General features: G+C 30.5%; 1 protein-coding gene across 1 annotated transcript; it reads right to left on the bottom strand.

Moving 5' to 3' along the window:
• Positions 1 to 21,480: 21,480 nt before the first annotated feature.
• LOC107928379 (omega-hydroxypalmitate O-feruloyl transferase) lies at positions 21,481 to 24,037 on the bottom strand. Its single transcript, XM_016859591.2, has 2 exons — positions 23,473 to 24,037; positions 21,481 to 22,504 (listed from the first exon to the last, which is right to left on the bottom strand). Exons 1-2 carry the CDS (start codon positions 23,932 to 23,934, stop codon positions 21,617 to 21,619), a joined length of 1,350 nt encoding a protein of 449 aa, XP_016715080.2. The 5' UTR covers positions 23,935 to 24,037; the 3' UTR covers positions 21,481 to 21,616.
• Between the last annotated feature and the right edge of the window lie 2,586 nt (positions 24,038 to 26,623).

Genomic DNA, 26,623 nt, shown 5'->3' with positions numbered 1-26,623 from the left:
TTACATGTAATATGGAGAGAAACTTTCTGAACAACTTTTAATTTGAGTACTCATCTCCAATAACGAAAGCCTAATTGATAAATCATAAAGTTCGACATAAAACTTGTCATTTGTCTCATTTTCCCGCATAATTGCTTCATAGTATTAGTGCCTTCATAAGCTATTTCATAAATATCCCAGGCTTTCTAAATAATGATACATTTGGAGATTCTCTTAAACTCTCGAGCATCTACACCATAATAAATTGCATAGAGAACTTTTAAATTAGCAATAGCAAGCTTTTCCTTTTCAAAGGTCCAAGTCAATTCTGATTTAGGTGTCTTAACACCAGAGACTTCAATGAATGGATGCTCTCATCCAAAAAAAATTGATCTCTAGGCTCATATTAGTTAACTTGATGAATGCCATCATTCTACTATTTTAGTATGCGTAGTTAGCACCATTGAGCATTGAGGGATAAGACACTGATGAAATTTCCATTACAAGCAAATATTAACACCTGAAAATCTATTAGATATGTTAAGTAGTACGCTCTGATACTAATTGAAAGAACTAAATAGATATCTGCAAGAGAACTCAAGCAGTGTCAGAAGCAAGGCTTAAGTGCCAATTGATTGAGACACTAGTGATGAATAAAATAGAAAAGACACTAAACATTCAATATGTTTACACAATTTGATTTCCCTACATCTGTGAGGCCTTACCCAAAGAGATAATCTACTATCTTAGCAACTCGTACAACAAGTGATTACAACCAGATTAGACTTCTTACTTTTGCACCTAAGATCTAAACAATTCCCTTCTAAGTTTTCCTCTTGAAAACTTAGGACAAAAACCAAGTTACACGCTCAATGCACTCATAAGAAATGTTCTTCAACGAACAAGAGTAAGTGCTCTCAAATCAATATATTACTTATACAAGTCTCATCAATTTATAAGGAATCGAGACTTGTTAACATACTATATCAATTACAATTAATCTTCCCAATTAAGCAGTAGGATAATCAGCATGTAGAATATCTCCAATGAATTTAGGATAAGTCTTGGATCTTCAATGTATGTATAACAACCCGATTTTTAGTGGTACCAAAAAATGATCCTTGAAACCTCATTTTCGTAAACTGATTCATAAATATTAAATATGAATATTTACGAAAATAATATAAAAATATATTGAAGATTGGTGAAGCAATTTGTTAATTAAATAGTTAATTAAGGCTCATGGACTAATTTTTAAATTCCAATTGCTATGTAGTTTTAATTGTCAAAAGGCTTAAAGACTTAAATTGCAAATAGCCAAAGGATAAAAATGGCAATTAAACCATGAATTTCTCATAGTTGGTGGGTGGTGATGACACTAACCATTAAGTAAGATTAATAGTTAAATTATTTTAATATAAACATGATCAAGCTAAATAACCTAGATTAATTAAGAATTAATTAAGTATAAATGGAAAACATAGTGGGATTTCATCATCTTTTTCCTATTCTTCCACTGTCCACCATAGTTGAGAGCTTGGAAAACCTTAAAAAATTCTTCAACACATTCAAGCATTAATTAGTAAGTGAATTCAAATCATTTTCTTATTTTTTTTATAGATTTGAGGTCATGAGAGCTTGATTGAGCTAGCTCGTGTATTAATTTGAAAAAATTTTAAAGTTTTAGAAAGTTTTCATTGTTGGTTTCTTGAAGAATTAGGCTCGAAATTGATAGATTTTAAGCTTAGATTATGAAAAGGACTAATTTGTAAAGTTAACTTAGCTTATTGTTAACTTTATTACATTAGGGACCAAATTGAATAAATGTAAAATCTATCATAAAATTATGTAGAAATAGAAAGTATAAGGTCCCTAATAAGAATATATGAAATTGGATTTTAATCTAAAGCTAGGAATTGAAAGTTATGCTTATTTGGAGTTTAAGGACTAAATTAAACAAAATGTAAAATATGAGGGGAATCAAAAATTTTAATTATATGAAATAATGCATACCATGGTATATTATGGAAATGTTTGATATTAATTGGTGATATGAAATAATTCTATAGATCAAGAATCGGATCGAAGTGGAGTTAATTAGTGATATGAAATAATTGTATATACCATTGTATCTTTCATGATAATAAATATTATTACTAATTAAATAGTAATAACAATCATTCGTCCCTAAAAAATGACCCGTGGTCAAATACCCAAGTTATGAATTCCACTATTATAAATTGAGTCATGTCATAAATAAGACATATACCCAACATACTAGCTTTCAGGTCTAATACCAATTGAGCACATGCTTTCAATATATCAAAGTATACGAGTTACACATAGTTAGTCACTTACGATTTAGGTAAGCTACACTATGAACATGTCAAGTGAATTGATCCATAAACAAATTTAGCACAAATTTAAATTGGGTCATGTCTGATGTATTGTCAATCCAAACAATCACAGTTATTTTTCTATCTTTTTAGAAGTCATCTACTCCGATACTCACGACAAGGTGTCTCCTCAATTGGACTTGATGGAAAACAATATAATCCCTTGGATAAATTATTATTTGGATTACTATAAAGAGTAATTTCATCTTCTCGATAAGATAAAAGATGGCTTGGAATTAATTTAATTTCTTTGGATTATTGTTTAATTGGATGAATAAATTAAATAATTGAGTCCAAAGTGAAAATTAAATTAGTTAGTCATCATGGTTTAATTTATTTGAAATTAAAACAATTCTTAATTAAATAACTTTGTACAAAAATTTTAATATGGTAAAGTCATGATTTTAACATAATTAAAATTGAGCTGTGTAAATTATTAAATTAAATTAATTATTTAATTAACTAAAGGATTTTTTTTATCCAATTTAAAAAAGGATAGTCCAACAAATTGGGCTAGTTTAGTAACTAGGAACCCTGGCCCAAATAAGCCAAGGTATACATAACTTGGGGTTGCTTCATCCTCAAGCAATGCTATCGACTTTGGGGACACTCGATCGGAGTCTCTCTTGTTTTGATTGTTTACAACTCTGAATAAAAATTAAACTATTTCTTATTGACCTCTATAAGTACATAATAGTGCCAAAACTTCCAAATGGTCATGTACTAAGAGAAAATGCTATAGAAATTTAGTGAAAATTTATTTGAGTAGTTTTTTCTTATACTCTACTAAATTCTATCTTTCTTGAGTTTGATTTCTAAATTTGTAAAGGATTAAAATTACAATCAACAAGTGATTTTAACTCAAGATCTAAAGAGTTCCGAAATAGATTTGATCTCATATTGAGGATTACACAACCTTCCCCATTGAAGAGTCTTGATTTGGCCATGTGTTTGGTTTTTCAAACTAGAGTCTACTTTTAAGCAACCGTTAGTTTGAAAATAGTGAAGAATATCAATCAATTGAAAGTGTGAAGAGATCATACTTTGATCGATTTGATTGAAAAATTTGGCCACCTTCCCAAAGGATTTCAACAACTACGGATCACCTTACAACCTTGACACACAAGTATTTATTTGATTAGATTTACTGTATTAGATATCTTGACGAATGACCGGTTATAAAATTCTTTTTTTTAATTCCACTATGGAAACTTAACCATATTTTCTAAGTTTATTTCCTAGGAATATGGTGGACACCTACAGTGAAGACAATTATGGCTCATTCAGCATAAAGCTCATTCACTTCTAGTTTAGTAGAATTAAACCTCTTGGTGTAATGTTACAATGTCTCATCAAGGTTTTACTTGACACATATCAAATCTTCAATGTATGATATGTCATTTTATAGTTACTAAAAAATATGCTAAAAAATTATGACTAAGTTGGTCAAAGTTAACAACAAAGTTGGCGTTAAAGAATGCCACCAAGTTCTTGTTAGGCCTTTGATAATTTTGGGGAAAACTCAAAATTGTACTAATCAAAATTACCTTGAAGGTCATGAAATGAACTGGAAATGATTAAGGTGGTTAGCTAGATTACTGGTGCCAAGAAGAACTTTAACTTGGCGAATCACCAAAAAGGTGATTATGCTCTATATTCAAGCTCTCACAATCATTCTTAGTAACTTTTTAGTTTCTTCAACTCCAATATAACAACCTATTTAGCCAAATCATGATCAATGTGAGGGTATTAAGGATGTTGATTTGTATGTTATCATTTTGTATTTACTAGTGTTGTTCAATGCATCCGAGCTCTACATTTAGTATGTAAGGATTAGTGTGACACCCTTCACCTAACCCGATCTCCAGGTCTAAGCTACAGGATGCCACATTTGTTGTTGGATCAACCACAATCAGATTCACAATAAAATAATCATTTTCACATGCATTCAAACATCAATCATGATTACATTATACTAATACATCATTCTAGAGTCGTAATCGAGCTTACGAAAGCTCTTTTGTCAACTTGAGTACGAAACATGACCAAATTGTAAAGTTAAAAGTTCAGAGCTGACATCGTGGCATCATCAATTCTACGTCAATACATCACCAAAATAGTATGTCACGTCAACTCGATTTCGCGATATCACTTAGTATTGACCAGCCTTGCGACAATGAAATATTCTCGTCGGGACGATAACTCTATATTTGGTAAAATTTAAGTCATTTGGTACCTATTACAAGTTTCAAAACAAACCTACCATTTTGTATACCGAATACTAGACTCATTTGAATCAATACATATCTAAAACATACCAAACAAGTTCAATTTTCAAGTTCAACATCTTAACATTTCAATCTATACTTATTCATCAAAGAAACTTAAGAAATTACCATATGGTACTAAAACATATCAATCAACCATTCAATACATTTACTTGTGCCATACCATTTAAAACATGCCTTACCATTTCTATTACCTTCTATTTAACACAATAAACACCTCAATGGCTTGTAGGCCTTAAACATAAACTACAATGTCTAAGTATAAGTCACATAGTTTAACCATTCATCATAGAAACCCATTTGATCACAAATAATCATTTCACTATGCCAAATATGTTTAGCCAAACTTTATATGTACAACTCAATCATCACAACCTTTATAACTTGAAATAAGTATACCATTTCAACCAAATCAATTATATTCCAACACATATCACACACATGAGTGTTAAGTAAACCTTTTCAACTAGGCTTCAACTATCGCCATATCAAGCATTATCTAATTCACATACCATTTTCATCAAGACTTTTATACATTAAAGTATATACCAAAACACCTATATATATGCTACAACTCTTAACTCAAAATGATCAAAAAGCTACTAATTCAGTGATAGGATAGTGTGAGCTTTGAGTTGATCCGGCTTGACACGTTCCATAAGGTATCGATATATAAGAAAAATGGAAAACAAATGGCATAAGCATATAGAATGCTTAGTAAGTTCATAGGCATTAAACAAAAGCTTACCTCAATCTTCAGTTAAGCACAAGTTACTAAGCTTGGCATAGTTAACTAGACATGGAAAACCACATATTAATAAGGTGAGTTTTAACTTGTAAATAAAACATATAATACCACAATCACATGTCATGTCAATTCATGTCATTTGATTAATTGGTTCAAAACTTATTCAATCATAAATGAAACAATTGCATACATGTTAATGTCATTTCATCAATATCATGTTCAAGTTCAAATTTAACATTTCACAATTGAATATAAATATCATCATGTCTCATTTCAATCTCTCAATTTACGAACTCGAATGCACAGGTATCTATGTCATACCAATTGCTCGTCCAAGCTAAGTATATTCATGTCAGGTTACTAGTCCAGGCTAAACCTTTATAGCCAAACATTCGATTGTTTGTCCAAGCTGAAATTATACATGTTGATCTTTTGTAATTTAGTGTAGTAGATTAAACTAGTTTTCGTACTCTAGGAGCTTTTATACAAGAACTTTTTTTAAGTTTTAGTTAAGTATTATTAAATTTATCTAAATTTAATAAAGTGTTTAATTTGACCTTAAGGTCCAAATGTGACCTGAGGGTGAACTAATATACTTTGTGATCATGCAGGAGACCATTAGAAGGTGTACCAACTCAATACTGGTCGTTGTGTTGCAACACGAAGAGTTGTATGTCGCAATATAGGAAATAAAATAGAAAAATTTCAAGACTGCCTTCAATGTCACGACACACCTTTAAAGACCCCTGAAGATGAAGCATGCTGCCCTTGATATTGCGACATAGGACCTGGTGTGTTATGACATCACCTCTGTATGGGAAATAATTACGAGCCAGCGGTGTTTTGGTCCACACAATCAAACATTAAGCACGAGGATGGCAGCTGACCTAGGGTTAAGATGACGGCCACTCTAAAATCTATAAATAAGCTCATATAACACATGTTATGGGCAGCTTTCATATTGTATAATTTTCTCATTTGTTTTAGTTCTTAGTCTTTCTCTTTTCTTAAGCTTTAAATTTATTTCAGTTTTTGTTCTTTGCTTTGTAGAAGAAATCACATTTGTGAAATGTGATTAAACTATGTAAGGATTAAGTAACCAATTCTAATACAAGTCAAGCTTCTTCTAAACTTTATATTCTTGAATTATTGTTCATGCCTATTCTTTCTATCAAGCCTATATTGTTTATGAGATCCATGAGGAACTAATCCTCCTATCGGGGATTAGGGAGTAGAGGTATGATTAATTAGTTGTTTTGTAGGGTTCTCTTAATGGATCAGCTATTCAAGAAAGGATGATCCTAAACCCTAGGCCTGACAACTCTAGGAAGTCATTGAGGTGGAAATTAACCCAATATTGTTATGGCCTATCTGTGAACACTTTAACCTTAGTTGGTCTAGACTGTGAGTTCGAGAGATAAGTAGTTCTTGCCAACTCATTATTCTAGTGGAAGACCGAAAGATCCTAATGGGATATCGACTAGTTGATTGAAGAAAAAAACCCGAAGCGACAATTGATTATGATTATCGAAGCAAGCTAATCACCCATGCTCAGATTTGATAAATTTACTATTTAATTTCTCATTATTTCTTTATGTCTTCTCTTTTTATTTTTATTATTAAGAATCCTAAAAACCTTTATTTTTACTTGATCGTGATATAATTCATCTAAAGTACTAATTAGATCTATTTATTCTTATGTTAGAATTAACTTAATGCTCACCTCCTTTGGGTACGATCCTCGGAGTCTTATCTATTCTGTTGTAACTATATTACAATCTAACCCGTAAAATTGTAGATATCGCCTTTTCAAATATTTTGTACAAGATTTCTACTCTGGATGTTGGTACGTCTAGAGACAGTCACATGTAATGTCACTCATCCGGGCTAAACCATTAAAACGAACATCAGGTTGCCAGTCTAAGCTAAACTTGTGTCACATGTATCTTCGAGTTTGCAATAAATGTTGGATCTCGGTAACATCTGTAACCAATCTCGTACAAGCACGCACAATATCCTATTGTCATTTCAATCATAACCTAACCTTTACGAAGCTCAAACAAGCATCTATTACACAAATTAACATTTGTTTACAATTTAGTCCAAACCTCACCTTTTGTACCAAATTACCACAAATCAACCCATAAACTAACATACATACACAAAACAATTGCATAAAAACTTAAGCACATTTATACCATATGAACTTACCTAGTTAAAACAAAAGTATATTGAATCTTCAAGGACTATTCTACAATTTTGGTTTTTTCCCTATTATCTCTGGCTTGATTCAATTCTTGATATAAACAATTATTGTAGACAGTTCATCAATACCAAATGTTTTTATATCATTCCATGATATGCGTGAACCTATTTAATTATATTTTTTGAATTCCCTTAAGTTTTACATTTTACTTAATTTAGTCCCTGAAACTGAAATATATCTTTCAATTTTGAGCCTCAGTTTTAAAATTGATTTCAATTACATTCATTATAGTCACTCTACTACCTATAATTACTGAAATTTCACCCCAATTGCACAGTTTATACATTTTAGTCCTTATGTACAAAACTAACAATTAAACATTATAATCTAGTTTGAATACAAATAATGCTATTAGATTTGAAGTTAATAGCTTAAATACATTTTGTGTTAACATTTGTTTTTAAGTGTTGGTTTATGGAAATACCATTGAGTGTATATTTAGCTTACGGTTTGTTTCCGTGTGTAGGTTACGTACGAAAACGACTAACAACTTAGCATCCAAGCCAAGCCCGAACTTAAATACTTGGTGATGTATCTTATTTGAAAAATGGCATGTACCTAGGTTATCTTTTGGAAATCATTTTGAATGTGAATGTTAATAGTGTAAGAATAATAATGGTTAACCCATGAATGCAAAGTTTATGTTTACAATATGGTCATTTATATAGTCTAATTGAAGTAATTTAATTAGTACCAAAGTACATTGTCTAGAAGTTTTAAGTTAAACACTTACTGATACACTCGAGTTGGATCGTAACATTTTGATGATTATATTGTGAATTGGATGTATTTAATCATGTTTTAGATTTGGTTGAAAGATTGGTTTTAAATTTTGCTTGTTACTGAAGTTTGCAGGGTTGGTAAACTTGGACTATAAGGTTCATTTTGAGTTCACACGGCCTGGCACACGGGCGTGTGATCAGACCGTATGAGACATACGGCCCTTACATGGGCATGTGAGTAGACCGTATGTCCCCTGCATCTAAAATTTGGCAAATAGAATGCTCAGGTTTTACCACACGGGCAGAGACACGGGTATGTGTCTCAGCCGTATGAAGCATACAGCCACAGTACACGGGCATGTGCCTGGCCATGTGAAAACTGCACTAGGTTCGAATTGAAAATAAATCCACACGGGCTAAGCACACGAGCATGTGTCTTGGCCATGTAAAACTAGTTTGTTCATGAGCAATAAGTCAGAGAAGTACACAGGTAGGGGACACGGGCGTGTCCTAGTCGTGTGAGTCACACGGGGTGACAACACGGGCATGTCATATAGAGGCACGGACGTGTCTCGAAATCACATGGGTGTGTGGTACTACTCATTAAGGGAAATTTTGAAAATTTTATGCAAAATTTTATAAGCATCCGAATAGATTTCGATTTATTTCTAATATCTTCATTGGGTCCCAAATGTCCGTTTAAGAGTCAATAAGATAAATTACTGAATTTTATATTGAGTAATTTTATATGATTCGTGATATAAATTGTAGTGATCGGTAATGCTCCGTAATCTTATTCCAATGTCGGAAAAGGGTTAGGGGGTGTTACATTAAGAGCTGAGTAAGCTGGGGTTGATAGAGGTTGGTAAGTTGGGAGCATTCAAGCCAACACTTGAAACATGTTGAGGGTTTGATGGTGTAGGGGTTGTATGGTTAGGTTCAAAGATATGAGTAGTGGCAATATCGATGGTAAGGCTAGTTTCAGTATTTGGAGGATTGCATTTGGTTCTAAGAGTGTTAACTTCAATGATAGATCTTTAAATTTTTACTCGTTTCCCACAAGTAGCACCAAATGTTAATGTCTTCCTTGAAGGAGACTGGATTGTATATTGCATTTGGGCCAGAAGTGTTGAAGGGCTCATAAAATGAAGGATGAACTATAATGGCATTGGAGCTTCTACTGTAGAAGGCTCTTTGATGCTTAATTTATAAGAGGTGATGAAAGCTAGAATGGTGTTTTACTAGAGTATGATAGTGGAGAGAAGGTTGCCATGAGTGAGAGCATATCTAAGTCTTTATTTAAAGGTTTTCAACTATCTTAGGGCTATTGTTTCCATGGGAGTACGTGAGGCAAAGCTGCCCATTTTACATGATTGGCTGAGGGAGGTGTTCTTGGCTTGAGAAAAGAGGACTATGTCTCTAGCCCTTTTATTGATCCTTCCTTTTGACTTATTTCAAGCACTATTGTTAAGGGTTTATAGCTACATGCTGCACAAGTGCTAAGTGTCGGTTGAATGTTTAAAAGCTTAACTTTATTAGGTCATTGGTTTCTTTAGACTTCAAACCTATTTTCTGTGGTTGATATAATATTTTTATTATTGTACTCGAATTCAACAAGCCAATCATGTCAGGTAATAATTATTTATTTAATTTAAAAGAAAAAATAATACTAAATAAAAATAATTTTGTTGATTTTATTTTAAATTATTTTATTCTCACTTCTCCCACCCTCTTGAAGTATTTGCTGAATTTCCATACATCTATTTCATGCCAGATGAAGGTTGCCAACATAAATTAGTATTCAAATCTTTTAATTAATATCAATTTGGGATTTAACCCTTATAAAAAAAATTCCAAACTTTAATATCCAATAAATGCATTTGCCTTTTCATTGTGTTGGTCAAAACTATTCAACATTTTCAAGTCAAAGATCCTTTAATACGGAACGCCTTTGGCATATCATTAACATGTTAAAGTGAGAAATCCTTTTTCACCCAAAAAAGGTGAGAGATCCGTTACTAAAAGGATTTTAAGCTGACAAACTTTGAGCTGACAAACTTTGATTGGCTAATGAAAGACTTATTCTCCCTAATCTACTCTTTAATCCTAAAATCATTAAATAAATAGGCTTCAAAGGCTCTGACCTTTTCTCTGTAAATACTCCAAGTGTATCTTTCTATCAAAATGCACATTAATTTAACGTTCCAACATTGATTAATCATCAACATTCAATTTTATATATATGAAGGAAAGTATATTTCTTGAATTGACCCACTAAGATATTAACACATGTTAGTACATATTAATATTATATGTTAATAAAAAAAATGAAAATTTCTCTCATTATATTATATGATTTATATCCATAAACAAAGAGAATCTGACTACATTCTTCTTTTTCCTTTTTTTCCCATGAAAGCATGATCAACCAAGCATATAAAAAAAACAAGGCTGAAAATTTGAATGAAGGAATATAGACTTTAATTTCTTATCTTGAACAAAAGTAAAATAGATTTCAAGCTTAGGTTGCTAGGAGGAATAACTTTTTTTTCCCTTGATAATTAATATTAGGAACTTACAATGCTAATTGCTAAGGAGATTAGAAATATCGAATTTTTTAATATTTTATTTATCTGTTTTATAGTTTATATTTAAGTTAAGTAGTCAATTTTTAATCCAATAAATAAATAAATTGTACCACCAACAAGTATTAAATATAGTTATAAGACACATTTTTAAGAAGCCAAAAAGGAATATAAAGAAATTTTATTGCATATGTCTACTAATCTTTCAGCACCGTCCCATATAGGCATTCTAGGGTATATGTGAAACTTGTGAGTTACTAGAGCTTTAGCTCTAAGGTTTTTAGTGGCCCATAATAGCTCTGCATTTCAGTTGTATATTCTTTTCTAATGTTTAGAGCTTACCTCTATTAATTTAAATAAAAATGAAGCTTAGATATTTAATTAATTCAACAATTAAATATTCCTTCAAATTAATAATTAAATTAATTCTAATTGAATAGTGTACACAACTCGGTTCTAATTTCGTTAAAATCATGATGACTTTACTGTATTAAAATTATTGTGCATATTTACTGTCTCTCTAGCGTGTGTGCGTCGTGGCTGTAAATACCACAAATAAAATATAATAATGAAGTTGTGCCTGCAAATATACAGATCAAGTTGCATGTAACTACCCGAAATTTATGGTTATCAAAAAGTGCATTTTCGGGGTCACCATTTTCGTAAAACGGATTCGTAAGTATTTATTAAAAATATTTACGAAGTTAGTTGTGTGATTAATTAATTTTTGGCTAGGTGAATTAGTTGAAATTAAGAGTAATTAGGTATAAGAACTAAATTGAATAACAAGTAAAAGTTGAATTATAGAATAGAGAAAAATTAAAGAGACTAAATAAGAAATTAAACCAAATTATGACAAGTGTTTGGTAACAAACATGAAATGTGTAACAATTAAATACATATATTTAATTAATTATTATTTCTTACTTATTATTTATGTAAATAATATTATATAATTATTTTATTATAATAAAATATTATTATATTATAACTAAAGTAAAATAAATAAATAAAAGAAACAAAGACGAAACAGAGAAGATTAGGGAGAAAAAGAAAGGAGGGAAAATAGGGTTTTACAGGTTTAAAGTTTGACTGGTAAGTCAATTTAGCTCATTTTTTTGTAATTTTGATGTTTTTAGAATCCTAGAAAAAAATACTACTTGATTTATGTTGAAATTTTAGAAGTTAGTGAATTTTTAGAAGTTGTTCATTTTGAATAAATTTAAGTGTTAGGGATTAAATTGATAGAATTTCAAGTTAGAAGTGAAAAAGGGATTGAATTGTAAAATAAATCATAAGTTTTGAGTAATATGGACTAAATTGAGAGAATTTCAAAATTAGGATTTATGGTGAAATTTGAAAGTTAAAATTAGTCTAAACTGGGATTTGAATGAAATATGAAATTAGTTTTAAATAAAATAAAATTAGTTTTGATTAGGGACTAAATCGAAATGTGAGCAAATGTTGAGTATAAATTGAAATATTCAATATGAAATTGTAGTGTATTGATAAATTTTAATTGTTTCGATTTCCATAGTTAACGTTGAGCCAGAGACCTCGGCTAGAAAGGAAAAGACAAAATCAACGAGAATTAGCTCGGAAACTACGGTTTGTATTTCTATAATCCGAAGCTAATTATTAATCGTTGTATGTGTTATTTAATATATGGTAAGTGAAATTTAGGTAAGTATTGGTATTGAATTGAATTGAATTATGAGTATATGTGATTATTTGAATTAGAATGAATATTGATTGAAATGGAAAATGTGATTGAAAACCCTATTAACTGTATCAGGCCGAGTCGGATATAGTTGGCATGCCATAAGATTAGAAGTGTTTAGGGATACTTCGACCACGAGTCGATGAGACACTGGGTGTCAAATTATTACTTCAGATAAATTCGATAAGGTAACGGGCACCAACTTACTTAGGCATGGCCGATGAGACACTGGGTGAGAATCTATTACTTCAAATTATCCGATAAGGCACTAGGTGCCATATTGGTGTGTTTTGGTTGTATCTGTGTATCCGCCAAAGTTCGAGTCCTGTTAATAGGGGTAAATAAATGAATTGGCAATATGAATGATATTGGATGATTTTAAACATGAATTGGATTAGAATATTGAATTGAGTTATGAAATTGAAATGTATGAACCAATGGATTCATGAAATGGTTATTGATATAGTGAAATGATATGTGTATCCTATTGAGAAAAGTTATTTGAATATCAATTATGAGATTGAAATAGTAAGAGATGGGAATTGAAAGTGTTATGAATGATGTGTTATGAAATTGATTATTTGTTGAATGATTTTTGTTATGTGTGTTTGATATATAAATATTGTAAATTCTTGTTTAATAAGTATTCGGATTATAGAAATACCACTGAGTGTATACTCAGCGTACAGTTTGTTTCGGTGCGCAGGTTAGGTCAAAGTCAGATCGTTGAATCAGCATTCAAAGCCGATCTCAAACTCAAAGTGGTGAAGTATGCTTCTTTTTGGTAATGGCATGTACCTAGGATGTTTTATGTTGGTCATTTTGGAAAAATGTTTGTAAATGATATTATAAAATGATATTTGGTTGGTTATATATATAAATATGTATGTTATGTTGAGTTTACAATGTGGTATGTTTAAGTGAATGTGTAAACGAATTTGAAATAGGCAAATATTTGGATTGAAATGGCTTGATATTAGATTTACTTAAATGAAGTATAATTGAATTGTTTTGATAGAAATAGGTGAAGTATTTATATAGGCATATTGGTTAGGCACTTAGATTGTCTATTTTGATATGATTCAGTGTGTTTGATTGTGTTTTGAAGTGGTTGAATAAATGGTTTTTGAATTGCTTGGTATGCAAGATTTGCAGGGTCGGTAAACTTGATGTAAAATACTCATTTTGAGTCCACACGGCCTGGCACACGGGCGTGTGACCAGGCCGTGTGAGACACATGGCTTATACACTGGCATGTGGTTTGGTCGTGTGTCCCCTGCAACTTAAAATTTTCAAAACAAAATGCTCAAGTATTACCACACGGGCAGAGACACGGGCGTGTGTCTTAGCCGAGTGAGGAACACGGCCTAGTACACGGGCATGTGCCCTGGCCGTGTGAAAACTGCACTTAATTTTCAAAAAATAAATTGACTACACGGCCTAGCACACAAGCATATGACTTGGTCGTGTGAGGTAAGTCAATGAGTTACACTGGATAGAACACAGCCTGAAGCACGGGCATGTCACAGGGTCACATGGGTGTGTCCCTTGGCCACACAGGCTTGTTGTGTTCCCTGCATTTGGGAAAAATTTTGAAAATTTGCGAAAAATTTTCAGAGAACCCGAATTAGTCCTGATTTGTTTCTAACACATGTATTAGGTCTCGAAGGCCTATAAAAGTGACAATATGATTAATTTATAATGTGTATGCTTATTGAATTGTTTAATATTGTATTCATTCTGAAAAATTTGGTAATGCTCCGTAACCCTATTCCGGCGACGGATAAGGGTTAGGGGGTGTTACATTGTAATATAGATTTGTGTTTACAATGGAACACGAGAAGTATTTCGAGGATCGTATGCAAAAGAGGTTTGATTAAATTAAATCATAATTACAAGCTATCAAGTCTAAACAGTACTACCTTAATCATTATATTACGGCAGGCAAGTAAAGATGATATTCAAGAACATAAAATAAAAACTAAATAACAATCTAAATTCAATCAAATTATGCAAGCAAAAGATTAACTAGCTTCACTGTTCATGATTAACTTTGGATTCGGTTTTTAATAATTTGGCTAACAGCTAACCTAACTTATATCATTCAGCCAATAATTAAATTAATTGATTGGCTTAATCTACTTGTCTTTCGACCTGATAGCTTAAATCAGGATAGATTAAGGGATGCTCAGTAGACTATTTTTTTTACCTCATCTACCTAGATTACTTATTAGGGTCGTCAATCCTAGGGTTTAATTTCACTTAACCCAATCCAACTAATTCTGGGTCAACCCTAAACCTTCAGTTAACTACTCCCACTTTCACTTGTTAATCTTCCTAGGGTTTTCAGTTCATGGCCATTCTAGATGCAGAATTCCCCAATTATATTTCAAACATTCAACTGAAAGTAAAAATAAAAGGAGGGAAAAGAGAACATGCTGATTGAAAATCAGCAAAAGCAAGAACAAAAGTAAACAAGTAAAATGATTGAACAATAGAAAAATAAACTAAAATTTAATTGAAATGAAAGTTGGACAGAAAAAAACCTAAATAAAACCCTAATTTAAGAATAAGAAAATTAACCAAGGAAAAAAAGTCCTTAATCAAGTCCTAAGCACTAATATTTACAGCCTTCCTGTTAAAAGACCAAAGTAGATCAATTAAAGGTTGCTAATCATGTTGATTTATAGTGTACGGATGAAAAACACCCTTGGTTGATGATTGGGCCTCGTTGGATGGGTGTCGTGACACCCTATAGTCAGTGTCGCAACATTGAACATTGAATACTTCCCCTGTTTGGTTTGAAGTTTGTTGTCGCGACACTAAAGGCTGGATTTTACCTCTGTAGGTGCAAAGTTGGATGTTGCAACATTGAACTTCAAATATAATAACTCTCGCTTCGTAGTTAGATGTTGTGACACGAAGGTTTGGTTCCCTCGATATTAATGCCTTAATGCTCCTAGGTAGCTTCGAAGTCAGGTGTTGCGACATCCTGGGCAGTCCACTAACTCCTCAGCCTAAAATGATGTCCTGCACAATCAATCAACACATTAGTCTTCCCTTAGGCCCGAATTGGCCTAACAAGAAAACACCCTAAAATGCTCATTTTATTGAATTTGAATATAATTGTACTAAATCGAGAGCCTAATTAAAAAGCTAATAAATTACTTGAATACAAGTTCATTAAATGATGAAAAGAGCTCAATTTGCCACCATGAATTATGGCAGATCACATACTTATTTAAGTATTGAATAAAATAAACGATAATGACTATATAAGCTAATTTTTACTTTGAAATCAATTATTTAATTTATTCATCTAATTAAATAATAATATAAAGAAATTAAAGTAATCATAAGTCATATTGTACCTTCTCGAGAAAATGCATTTACTGCAGATAGTAATTCATACAATCTATTTCTCATGAAGGAAGATGTAATAGTTATCATGAAATAAAATAGGATCATATTGGGAGAACGGATTCATTCCAAAGAGATTAAGGATATCCTATAAAGGTAATACACTTATGATAACGTCATTGGACGAGCACTTATTAAATAGCTTTCATAATGACTTCGTGACTAAATAAGTTTATAATTAATAGGTGAAAAGCTGAAACTTAATTATAAATTATTTGAGCCCTGATTATATATATTCAATCGATCCCTCCACTGGCTCGTTGAAAGCATAAATGAATTACATATAAAATCAAATGGATAGAAGTGAACGGAAATGATGAAATAAGATAAATGAATTGCATTCACAAATGAATGTGTTTTCTCACTAAGCATAGAAATGACTTGAGAATTAATTTAAGGTTTTTGAATTATTATTTAATTAATTATAATTAAATAATTGAAGTTTGAAAATGGAAATAAATTACCATACATTATGAATATGTTGAATAAGAAAATTAAATATATTCCCTCATAGATTCTTTTACAGTAAAGTTTTCATGATTTTAGTGGAATTAAAATTGAGTTGAGAAAATTATTTAATTGGAAAACTAATTTAGTTAATTTAATTAATAATATTTATTTTGAGAAATATAAATGGATTACAGTCCTTAGTCAAAAATTTAAAAAGCACATATAATTAGATTTAATACATAAGAGACAATTTCCCTCGTAGAAGAAGAAAGGGCTAACAACCCTAGTAATATTTACTAGGATGTGCCATCCACCCCTACTCTAATTAGGGTAGGAGTGTGATTTCTATTTAAATAATATTATTTTGCAATGGTTTATTCAACCATGATTCTTGTATCTCTCCCTATAAATAATATGTCAGTTTCTATTGAGAGAAATTACTTCCCTACTAAAAGTAATTACATCATTAATTTTTTTTTTGTGTTGCTTGAGCTCATACTTGGCACAATTTAATGTATAAGGATAATGAAGAAAATAGTTCCATTGAAAATTAATATCGATTAATAAGTAGGATTTAAAATTTTACTTGAAGTGATACGATGCACAAAAAAACAATTCATCGGTGGATGTTGGAACATTTGGAAACATCCTAACCAAGTTATGTTTGCGGGAGCATATCCAAATCTCAAATTGAGCTTACATAAAATCCACCCTCAAGAAGCCAATCCCTAACCTCTACCATCATAATGACACATTCCCCTCCACAACTTCCACCGAGTCCATCAACCGGATAGGTCCTGCTCCCCGTCGTTTACTGCTGCACATTATCCGGCCACATCCACCACTCATGGCAAACTTATATTTATCCAAGAGATACTGAGGAAACCCAATGAGATGCACATCCAATCTCGTGTTGTATACTATTCAGAACACTACAGCAAGGCATACGGATTAGTTTGTAGCGACGTCAACATGAATTATCTCATTTTGTCCGAACTAGCCGGTCGAGCAGCAAATGGTTTTAGTATGTTAAACTCCTCGTACTCACTACGACTACTTGTACTTTCTAACATCTTTGTTATGTACCAAAGCATGACTTAAAACCCATACCGTAAATTAAAGACAATAACTCAAAAAAACAAGTGATTGAAAGTTGAAACTCCACGCCAGCACCTTAAAATCTAAATTTCAAGTCCTTGTAATAATTTTATAGTTAATATATCGTAGGGAATTATAATTATTTACCGACGAGCTGCCTTTTTTTTTTTTATCCTGCTTTTCTGATTTTTAGTCTCCTCCAAATACGATCATAATGCTTAAGATTTATAGGCGATCACTACACTACTTGACAACTATGACAGTAAGATCACAGTTTTCAATAAATCAAAAGGTTTTTTTTTTTGGCCTTTTGCTTTCAATAATAAAAAGGAAAACAACAAAAAGCTGAGAAAATTAATGAAAAGATGGAGACAGATGAGGAGGCAGTTTAGAGGGCTGGCTCTGCTATGAGAAGTGTGAAGTCAATAACTGTTGGTTAGCATGGAAATTTTTTGGATCATAGGCTTTTGACTCCACTCACATTTTTTAATTTTGGATTTTCTTTTTATATATCAACTAGACTCCTACATAAGATTTTTTTAAAATTTATAATATATTATATTATATTATTAAATATTAGATCAAAAACAATAAATGGTATTTAATGTCCTTGTCAAACATCTTTTTGACACGGACTTAAACTGTATCACCTCTATTTTCACTTAAATATTGAATAAAAATTAAAAATAATATAAATATTTTTTTAAAAAATAATATAGATGAACTTAAAATGAACTTGATATAACTATTTACAAATGGACTTGGACAAAATGTTAGTAATATATTTCGAGCCGAACTAATTTTGGATAAGGATAAAATGTATTAATATCATATTTAGATCCAACTTAAGCCCAATCCAATTTGGCCCATTAACACCTCTACTTACATTCTTCTTTTTAGACTCCAACTGTCACGTGTTATTATTACCATACAGATATCTATCAAAAAAAAAGGGGGTTAATGAAGAAATTGGGGCTTGAACTTGACAATTTTTTCCACAATTCTCACATTGAAGGTTGAATTTTATTTTGTCCAAGTTAGTCCTTAAACTTGGCAATTGTTCCCACATTGGGGCTTCAACTTTTTTTTGTCCAAATTAATCTTTGAACTTAACAATTGTTCCCACATTGGGACCTGGACATTTTTTGTCCAAGTTAGTCTCTGAACTTAGCAATTGTTCCCGCATCGGGCTTGAACTTTATTTTTAAATTAATTCATGAACTTGGCAATTGTTCCTACATTGGGGCCTAAACTTTTTTTTTCAAGTTAGTCCTCGAACTTGACAATTGTTCCTACATTAGGGTTTGAACCTTTTTATCCAAATTAGTCCTTGAACTTTTTCTTATCCAAGTTAGTCTTTGAACTTGGCAATTGTTCCCACATTGGAGTCTAAATTTTTTTGGTTCAAGTTAATCTCTAATATTTCCTTTTAAAAATTGGATAAAAAAATGTTCTAACCCCAATATGAAAATAATTATCAAGTTCAAGAACTAATTTAGACAAAAAATTCAAAACTAATGTGGAGAAAATTACCTAATTCATGGCCCAAATAATATATTAACCCATAAATAAATAATAACAACCAATCATCCTTGCAGTATTGAAAAAAAAAATTGAGATCTTGAGATTAGAGATGTACTCAAGCCCAACTTGAATTAAGTTTGATGGACAATTTTACTATAAAAATAAAAATAAAAATAAAAAAGTTATTTTATATGTATTTATATATTACATAATTAATTTTATTGACATGATAAAAAAATACTATTACTTGAATTAAATTAAATTCCGTTTTTTTATTTAATTTGTGCTTAAAATGTTTTTTTTTATATTTTTAGTATAATACAAAAATAAACATTTTTAAAAGTAATCTAGTGAAAGCAACTTAAGAAAAGTATATATGTTTTTTTTTTTAAATAATGAATCGAATTAATCTAAACAACAAAATTTCGTTCGATGGTTATCTTAATATCCTATTTAGATTCAATTCAATTTTTAAAAAAATAGAATAATACAAAGTAATAATAATTCCTTTTTAAGACTATATATGTAGGGCTCTCATTAGACATATGTCGTTCATAGGGCTAGTTTGGCAATGCTTTTGAAAAGTGCTTTTGAAAAGTGATTTTGAAAAGTTTGGTTTAAAATTTGAGTGTTTAGCATTGCTGTTAAAAAGTGCTTTTGAGAAATAAAATGTACGTTTTAGAAATGTTATTATAAAGTAACAAATATGTATTTAAATAATATTTAAATTAGTTAATATTATTATATTTTAGTAAGAATATAAAAAAATTATTATAACTTCTTGTTAATATTTTAATATATAAAATATAAATTTTAAATATTTTTAAGCAATAAATATTAATTATTTATAAAATTTAATTAGAATATATAAACTATATTTTAAATATTTAAATATAACTATTAAATATTTGTAATTAGTATTTTAAAAATTATTTTTTTATTTTTAATTAATGATTTTAACACATTTGTAATTAAGTACCAAGAAAAAAAAAGAAAAAGTACTATGGTATTGGAGGGGTGAAAAAGTAATTAAGCATTAAAAGTGTTTTTAGGAGAGGAAAAAATAAAAATTTTAGCTTCTCCTTTTCAGAAGTGTTTTTCAAAAGCACTTCTGAAAAACTAAAAATTTCAGCCAAAAACAGCTTGTTCTACACAGCTTTTCTTCCAGAAGTGCTTTTGGAACCAGAAATACTTTTGAAAAGCAATGCAGAACTGACCCTTAGCCAGAAGGCAAGAGCCACAAAGTTATGGTTATCACAAGAGGATCACAATATGCGTAGATGTGACTAGTTCTATTTAATGTTACTTATAGCTTGAAAAACATGTTAGATTTCAAAAGTGATTTTGAACTGCAAGCACACATTGAAAATATTAGATCAATATTAAACAACAACAAAATTAAACTTTGGACATATTTTCAAACTCAAATTCAGTCCAACCTTTTCGAGATAATGATGTTTAAATTTTTATATTTTGTAATATAACAATTATATGTTTGCTTATTATAAATTTAAGCATTTACACATATTTCTTCTTTTTTATTTATTTATACATATTTCTTCTATGCAAAGTCTCTCACAATACAAAGCCCAAAAAAGTAAGCCCATACACGTTTATGGCAGTAAGACCACACTTGTAGATTAGTAATGGGTGTTAATATTTTTCCTATTTTCATTTTTATTAAATAAATTTGTTTAAATTTGGTGTGATATTATTTTTATTAGTAACATGATTTTTAATATTAAAAATATTTATTTCTTTTGAGTGGATTAAATCGAGTTCAAATATTACTTTAATAATTTAGGTTAAACTTACAATTTTTTTTCACCAAGAGAACAAAATACTCAAAAGTATTCATGTTTAGGTATCTAACCTAATTTGATTCTAGATTAAGTCAAGGCCTGATAGCAATTATTGAATATTTTAGGTCTAAAATAAAATAAAATAAAGTATATATAAATTTATAACTTATATTAAATTTTTTACTGAATTAATGTCGCGAGTTAACTAGCCATAATTGAATTGTGAAATTATTAATTTACCCTCACGTATATTAATTAAGTTATATTTTTGTGAAGATGTTTTTGTCTTTTTTTTATAATAAATTTATAAAAGTTTGCTCATATAAATATTTGAACCCAAAACATCATGCATAATTAAGTAATTAATTTTATACTTAAAATATCAATTAATTATTATATAATTTTTTAATGAATATATTTATTACATAGTTTTTCACAGACATTGTCCGTCTATACTTTTTATAAGTAGTAAAATAATATCATAAGTCAAAGTCCACATAATCATAGCCACATTAAACATTACAATGACAAAGTTACACAATACAAAACATTATGCCAATCAAACTTCATTATTACAACACACCTATTGATGACGACCGATTGGTTCCATTTTTATCATCAATCAAAATACTTGTGAAACAGGGTCTTAAACTTGCTCATTTCCTTGCTTGGCAGTGACACCAATACATTGACACCATTGTTATCATCAATGTCAGGGAAAAACAAGATAATGTCCTTCCTTTGGAACACCACAGGGCAACTATATTTAGGCCTTCCCCATGGATACTCCACTTCATCAAACCCTAGTTTCCACCATGAAGACACCAAGAACTCCCCATTTGGAAAACCTTGGTAAATATCTCCCCAGTCTATCGCCGACCGTGCGTACTCGTCTGTCATCCGCTTCGCCCCCTCCGTCACGAGCTCCACTAACCGTGAGAACGGAGCTTCATCAATCTCCTTGCATGTAGCCCTTGCGTAAGCAGTTAGCACCGCGTTCCCGGTGTATGACATTGGCAAGGGTGGGATTAACCTAGGCCTTATGTTAACAGCATATAACAACGTGGAAACCCTATCGAGGTTGCTCTCTTTGTTATCCCATGATAAGGCTTTGCAGTGCCATACGAGGGCAGTTACCACATTGAACCCAGTGATTCGTGCATCGCTGACGTGTGATCCGATCGCGGAGGCCTTGGCTTTCTCCTTTAAATTGGCGATGTTGTCGGAGGTGAGCCGGAAAACCTTAAAGTCTAATGCTTGGGAAGTGGCATCGATGACGGGGGGGTTCGAGTCGTGGAACTTGTCCAACTCGTGGTGGGGAAAGGTGACACATGGTGGCGATCGAGCAGCGAGGAGGAGGCGGTCATTGCAAGGAGTGACGGCGAGGGGTTTTTCGGCAGTCACGGCGGCCAAGTTGTCTAAGAAGATTTTGAAGCTTAAGCCATCAAAAGTCACATGGTTGGTCACTATGCCCATTGCAAATCCACCGCATCTAAATGATGTCACCTATAAAGAAACGAAGAACCCTTTCCCGTATGTAATTCATAAAATATACTAGTATGCGGGTGAAAAAATTTGTATAATTTAATTATTAAAAAATATATAATAAATAATAAATTTATAATTTAATCCCATTATTCAATATTAACTGCTTAAAATAATTTTTTAGCTTCATCCATCTTAAATACACTCAATATTAAATTTGAGTTATTATTTAACACTCAATTTACTATTACTTAAATGACCTTGAATTAGGGTCACCCAATCTCCATTCAATTAAAAATTATCAAAAACTTAAAAATAATAAATTTTACTATAAATGTATTTTTGTCTTTTTTATATTTATGCCTTCTTCAAAAATACATTTATGAAATTTGAAGATAAATTAATTTTCAATATATTATCTTCATTATCTCAACTAAATTTTTCACATCAATTATTTATAAATACATTTGTTAGGTAAATTTTTTTATTGTGTGCAATATAATTTAATAGGTTAAAATATATTATAAATTTTTATTTTTAAAATTTAAAATGTTATCCATATATTTTTATTTTTAATAATTTAATTATACTACTTTTAAGATTTAAGTTCACATATTAAAAAATTTTTTATGGAAAAAATAAACTAGTTTAAAAGAATGTAAAATCTAAGATGTTATTTTATTCGACAGCTATTCTTGAATCTTGTTCGATTTCTTTGTTTAATTCTTGAGATGAATCCCTCGCATATGAATTTATGTATTGTCTTACCCATCAGACAGAGATCTTAATGGTCTCTGCTAAATTCCATGTTATATCATGCCCAACAGACATATTAACATTTAAAAAAAAAATTCAAGTTATTATTACATCATTTTTTATTTTAATAATTATCAAAGTGAGTTTTTTTTTTTCAAATTATAAAGATTAAATTTTAAATTTTTTGAAAGAGTACATACAATTATAACAGATTTTAACCAATTTAATATTACCTGGACAATACAAAGTGGTTGATCATCTTGTTCCAAGCTATCAACGCTTTTACAAATCAGTTGGCCAAATGCTGGATTAGGATAAATCAAGTCTCCAACATCATCCAACGCATAATCACTTGAAGCCACCGCGAAACCGATTCCGGCCGAGTTACAGTCGATTTCCAGCCGACCTGTTTCCGGGTTCGACCTCAACCTTCCGGCTAAGAAATCATACGGCACTAGCAGCTCCGATAATGCGGTTTTCAGCTTCTCAGCCGCAACATGGGGCGGAAAATCCTCGTGGGACCGGAAAAAATGGACGGTTTCCACCGGGAAATTCAGCACTTTGTCTATGTTCGACAAGAACATGGATTTTTTTCTCTCGGTTTTCCGGGAGGGAAATATAAGAGAAACGTTTTGGGTGGTGATTTTGAGGTCTTGGATAAGTGTCGCCGGAGGGTCGTCGGAAATGGTGCCCATTGCTTTAGAATTTGATATGTACCGAAACAAAGCTATGTTAAAAGAAGTCCGTGCTTATTTAAGGTCCATACAATTGGTCGTTTATTTTATTGAAAAAAATTCAACGATAAATGTAAATCATAATTAGCCGTACTTATAGTTCAAAACCTAACAACTATTTCAAATAATGAAATGTAAATATTGTGTTTACCGTAGGTTAGCTACCATATTAATTAGTGTTTTTTTTATTATTATTTATGTCTGTTTTACAGTTTATATTCAAAGTTCGTGATTGTCTCTCTCAACAATGTCGTTTTCAATATTCGAAACTAAGTTTCTCACTTGGGAGTGCAATACTATTACACTCAACCACTTTATAATACTCAATCAAAAAGGACTTAAATATAAATAAATATAGATATAGAATTTAGAAGTGTGCATGGGTCGGGCCCAGTTCAACTAAAAATTTAGGCCTATTTGCTAGGCCCGGGCCCAACTCGGCCCAAAAAATGGGCATTTGCCCAAGCGCGACTAGGATAAAAAAGTTAGAACTCGAGCCCGACCCAGCCCGCCCATTTATATTATTTTTTTATAATTTTAAAATATATATAATACATCAAAAATACTAAAAACGTTACAATAAATATTTCTCAACAAATTGAAAATAAATTTTAAAAAATATGTATATTTAAATAACACTAAGATAGACGCAACTTAACAAGCAAATGCCTCTAAACTAATAACAAAATTAACAAATGTCTTTAAAATAATAACAAAATTAACAATAAAATAAGTTTTATATACAATATCCAAACAATAACAACAAAATAGTAGCAACATAACAGTAAAATGGTAGCAAAATAGGGAGAAAACAATAAGAGAATAATATTAAAAAAAATTATTTTTGTCCTTTAGTGAATTCGGGCTAGGCCAGGCCCGGCCTTGGCAAAAAATGCCTTACCCGAGGCCCGGTCTATTTTTTAAACGGACCTTTTTTTTGTCCAAGCTCACTTTTTGGGTCTATATTTTTACCCAAACTTTCTCACATTTTGGGCGAGCCTTCAAGCCGAGCTGGGTGGCCCGATCCATGAACAAGTATAATCTAGATGAACCGGCCTCCTATTTATCTAATAATCAAATAAGAAAGGCTAAATTGTAGGTTGATAATGATATTTAAAGGCTAAATTGTAGGTTGATAATGATATTTAAAATTAATGTCACATTTAAGCGAAAAAATTATATAAACCTTTTATATGATTTTAAGATTTTGATTGAAATAATAAAATTAAAATTTTAGAATATTTATTGTGAGATTTATTATGAGCTAGAAATTATTTTTATAGTTTTTATGTAAAAGAATAAAAATACATATTTGTTTTAAATTAAATTAAGACTTAACAACTACAGTAAAAGTGGATAAAATTTTTAACAAAAAAGACCAGTTTATTTTTTAGTCTAATGTATAAGGACTAAATTACCCATTTTTTTAATAAAGGGAGCAAAATGCAATCAACTCCTAGCACAAGGCATACACAAGAGGAGAGCTAAGAAATTAGAATTGTGGGGTCAATATTTTAAAAATTAAAACGTTTATAAAAGTCATATAAACTCGTGCATATATATATATTTTATTATTGTTAAACATTTAGAATAAATAAATTTAAGTGTTAAACACAGAAAGGTGTTCATAAAAACATATGACTAGTAATTTTCTTTCACAAAAATAAAAATCACTTAAGTGTTTTTTGATGTCTTGAGAATGCAATATATCTTTTTTTTTCAAAGACAATGTTCATAATTATCACACTAGCAACAACAATTGCTAAATAAAAATACTAAATTTCTAATAAAATATTGAAGAAATTCAATATTATAAATATAATCAATCCTAATTTATTCAATAATTTTTTTAATCAACCTCTAAAAATAATTACTTAATCACGATATTAAGAATATCATACAAAATCAAAATCCCAAAATTAATCAATAAAAAAAAATCTTACATAAAAATTCTAATTTATCCCCAAATAAACTACAACCTCAATTTTATAAAGATTAATCGATAAAGCTTAAAAAAATTGCTACCAAATTAGGGACATCACTTGAAAGTATCAAAAAGATTAGGAATTTTTTAGTTTTATTCCATAAAAGTCACCTCACATTATATTTTAATGTGGCATCTACTTTATATTTATAAGTGTCTATGTATCTAAAAGTGTAACAGCCTAATTTTCAGTGGTATCGGAACAGTGATTCGAGATCATTAAATTCGAAAAATGAGTAGGAAATATTATTAATTTAGCGAGTATAAATTAAATGTGAAGTTAGGAAAAAAAAATTGAAAATAGTGAATAGTGTACTAAAAATAAATATTAAAATAATTAGAATCGAAAACGAGGTATCGAGACCTCGATAATTTTAAATCGAGCCATAAATATTTTTATAAATATTTATGGAGTGTTAATATGTTAGTATTAAAGTTTCGTCAAGAAATTTTAAAGTTCTGATAGTTAATTGAACAAAAAGGACTAAATTGTATCAAATGCAAAATTGTGGAAAATGATTAAATAGCTTAATTGATAAAATGAGGGTTTAAAAGGAAAATAGACCCAAGGTCTATTTGGGCTGGACGGCAAGGGCATGAAATCAGCAAGAAAATAAGGAGAATTAAGGGTAAAATTAGAAAATTGCAAAATTTACTTAATAAAGC

This window comes from Gossypium hirsutum, chromosome A08 (genome assembly GCF_007990345.1).
Source record: "Gossypium hirsutum isolate 1008001.06 chromosome A08, Gossypium_hirsutum_v2.1, whole genome shotgun sequence".
Lineage (NCBI taxonomy): Eukaryota > Viridiplantae > Streptophyta > Magnoliopsida > Malvales > Malvaceae > Gossypium > Gossypium hirsutum.
Note: the sequence above shows the minus strand (reverse complement) of the source record. Positions and strands in the feature narration are given on the sequence as shown.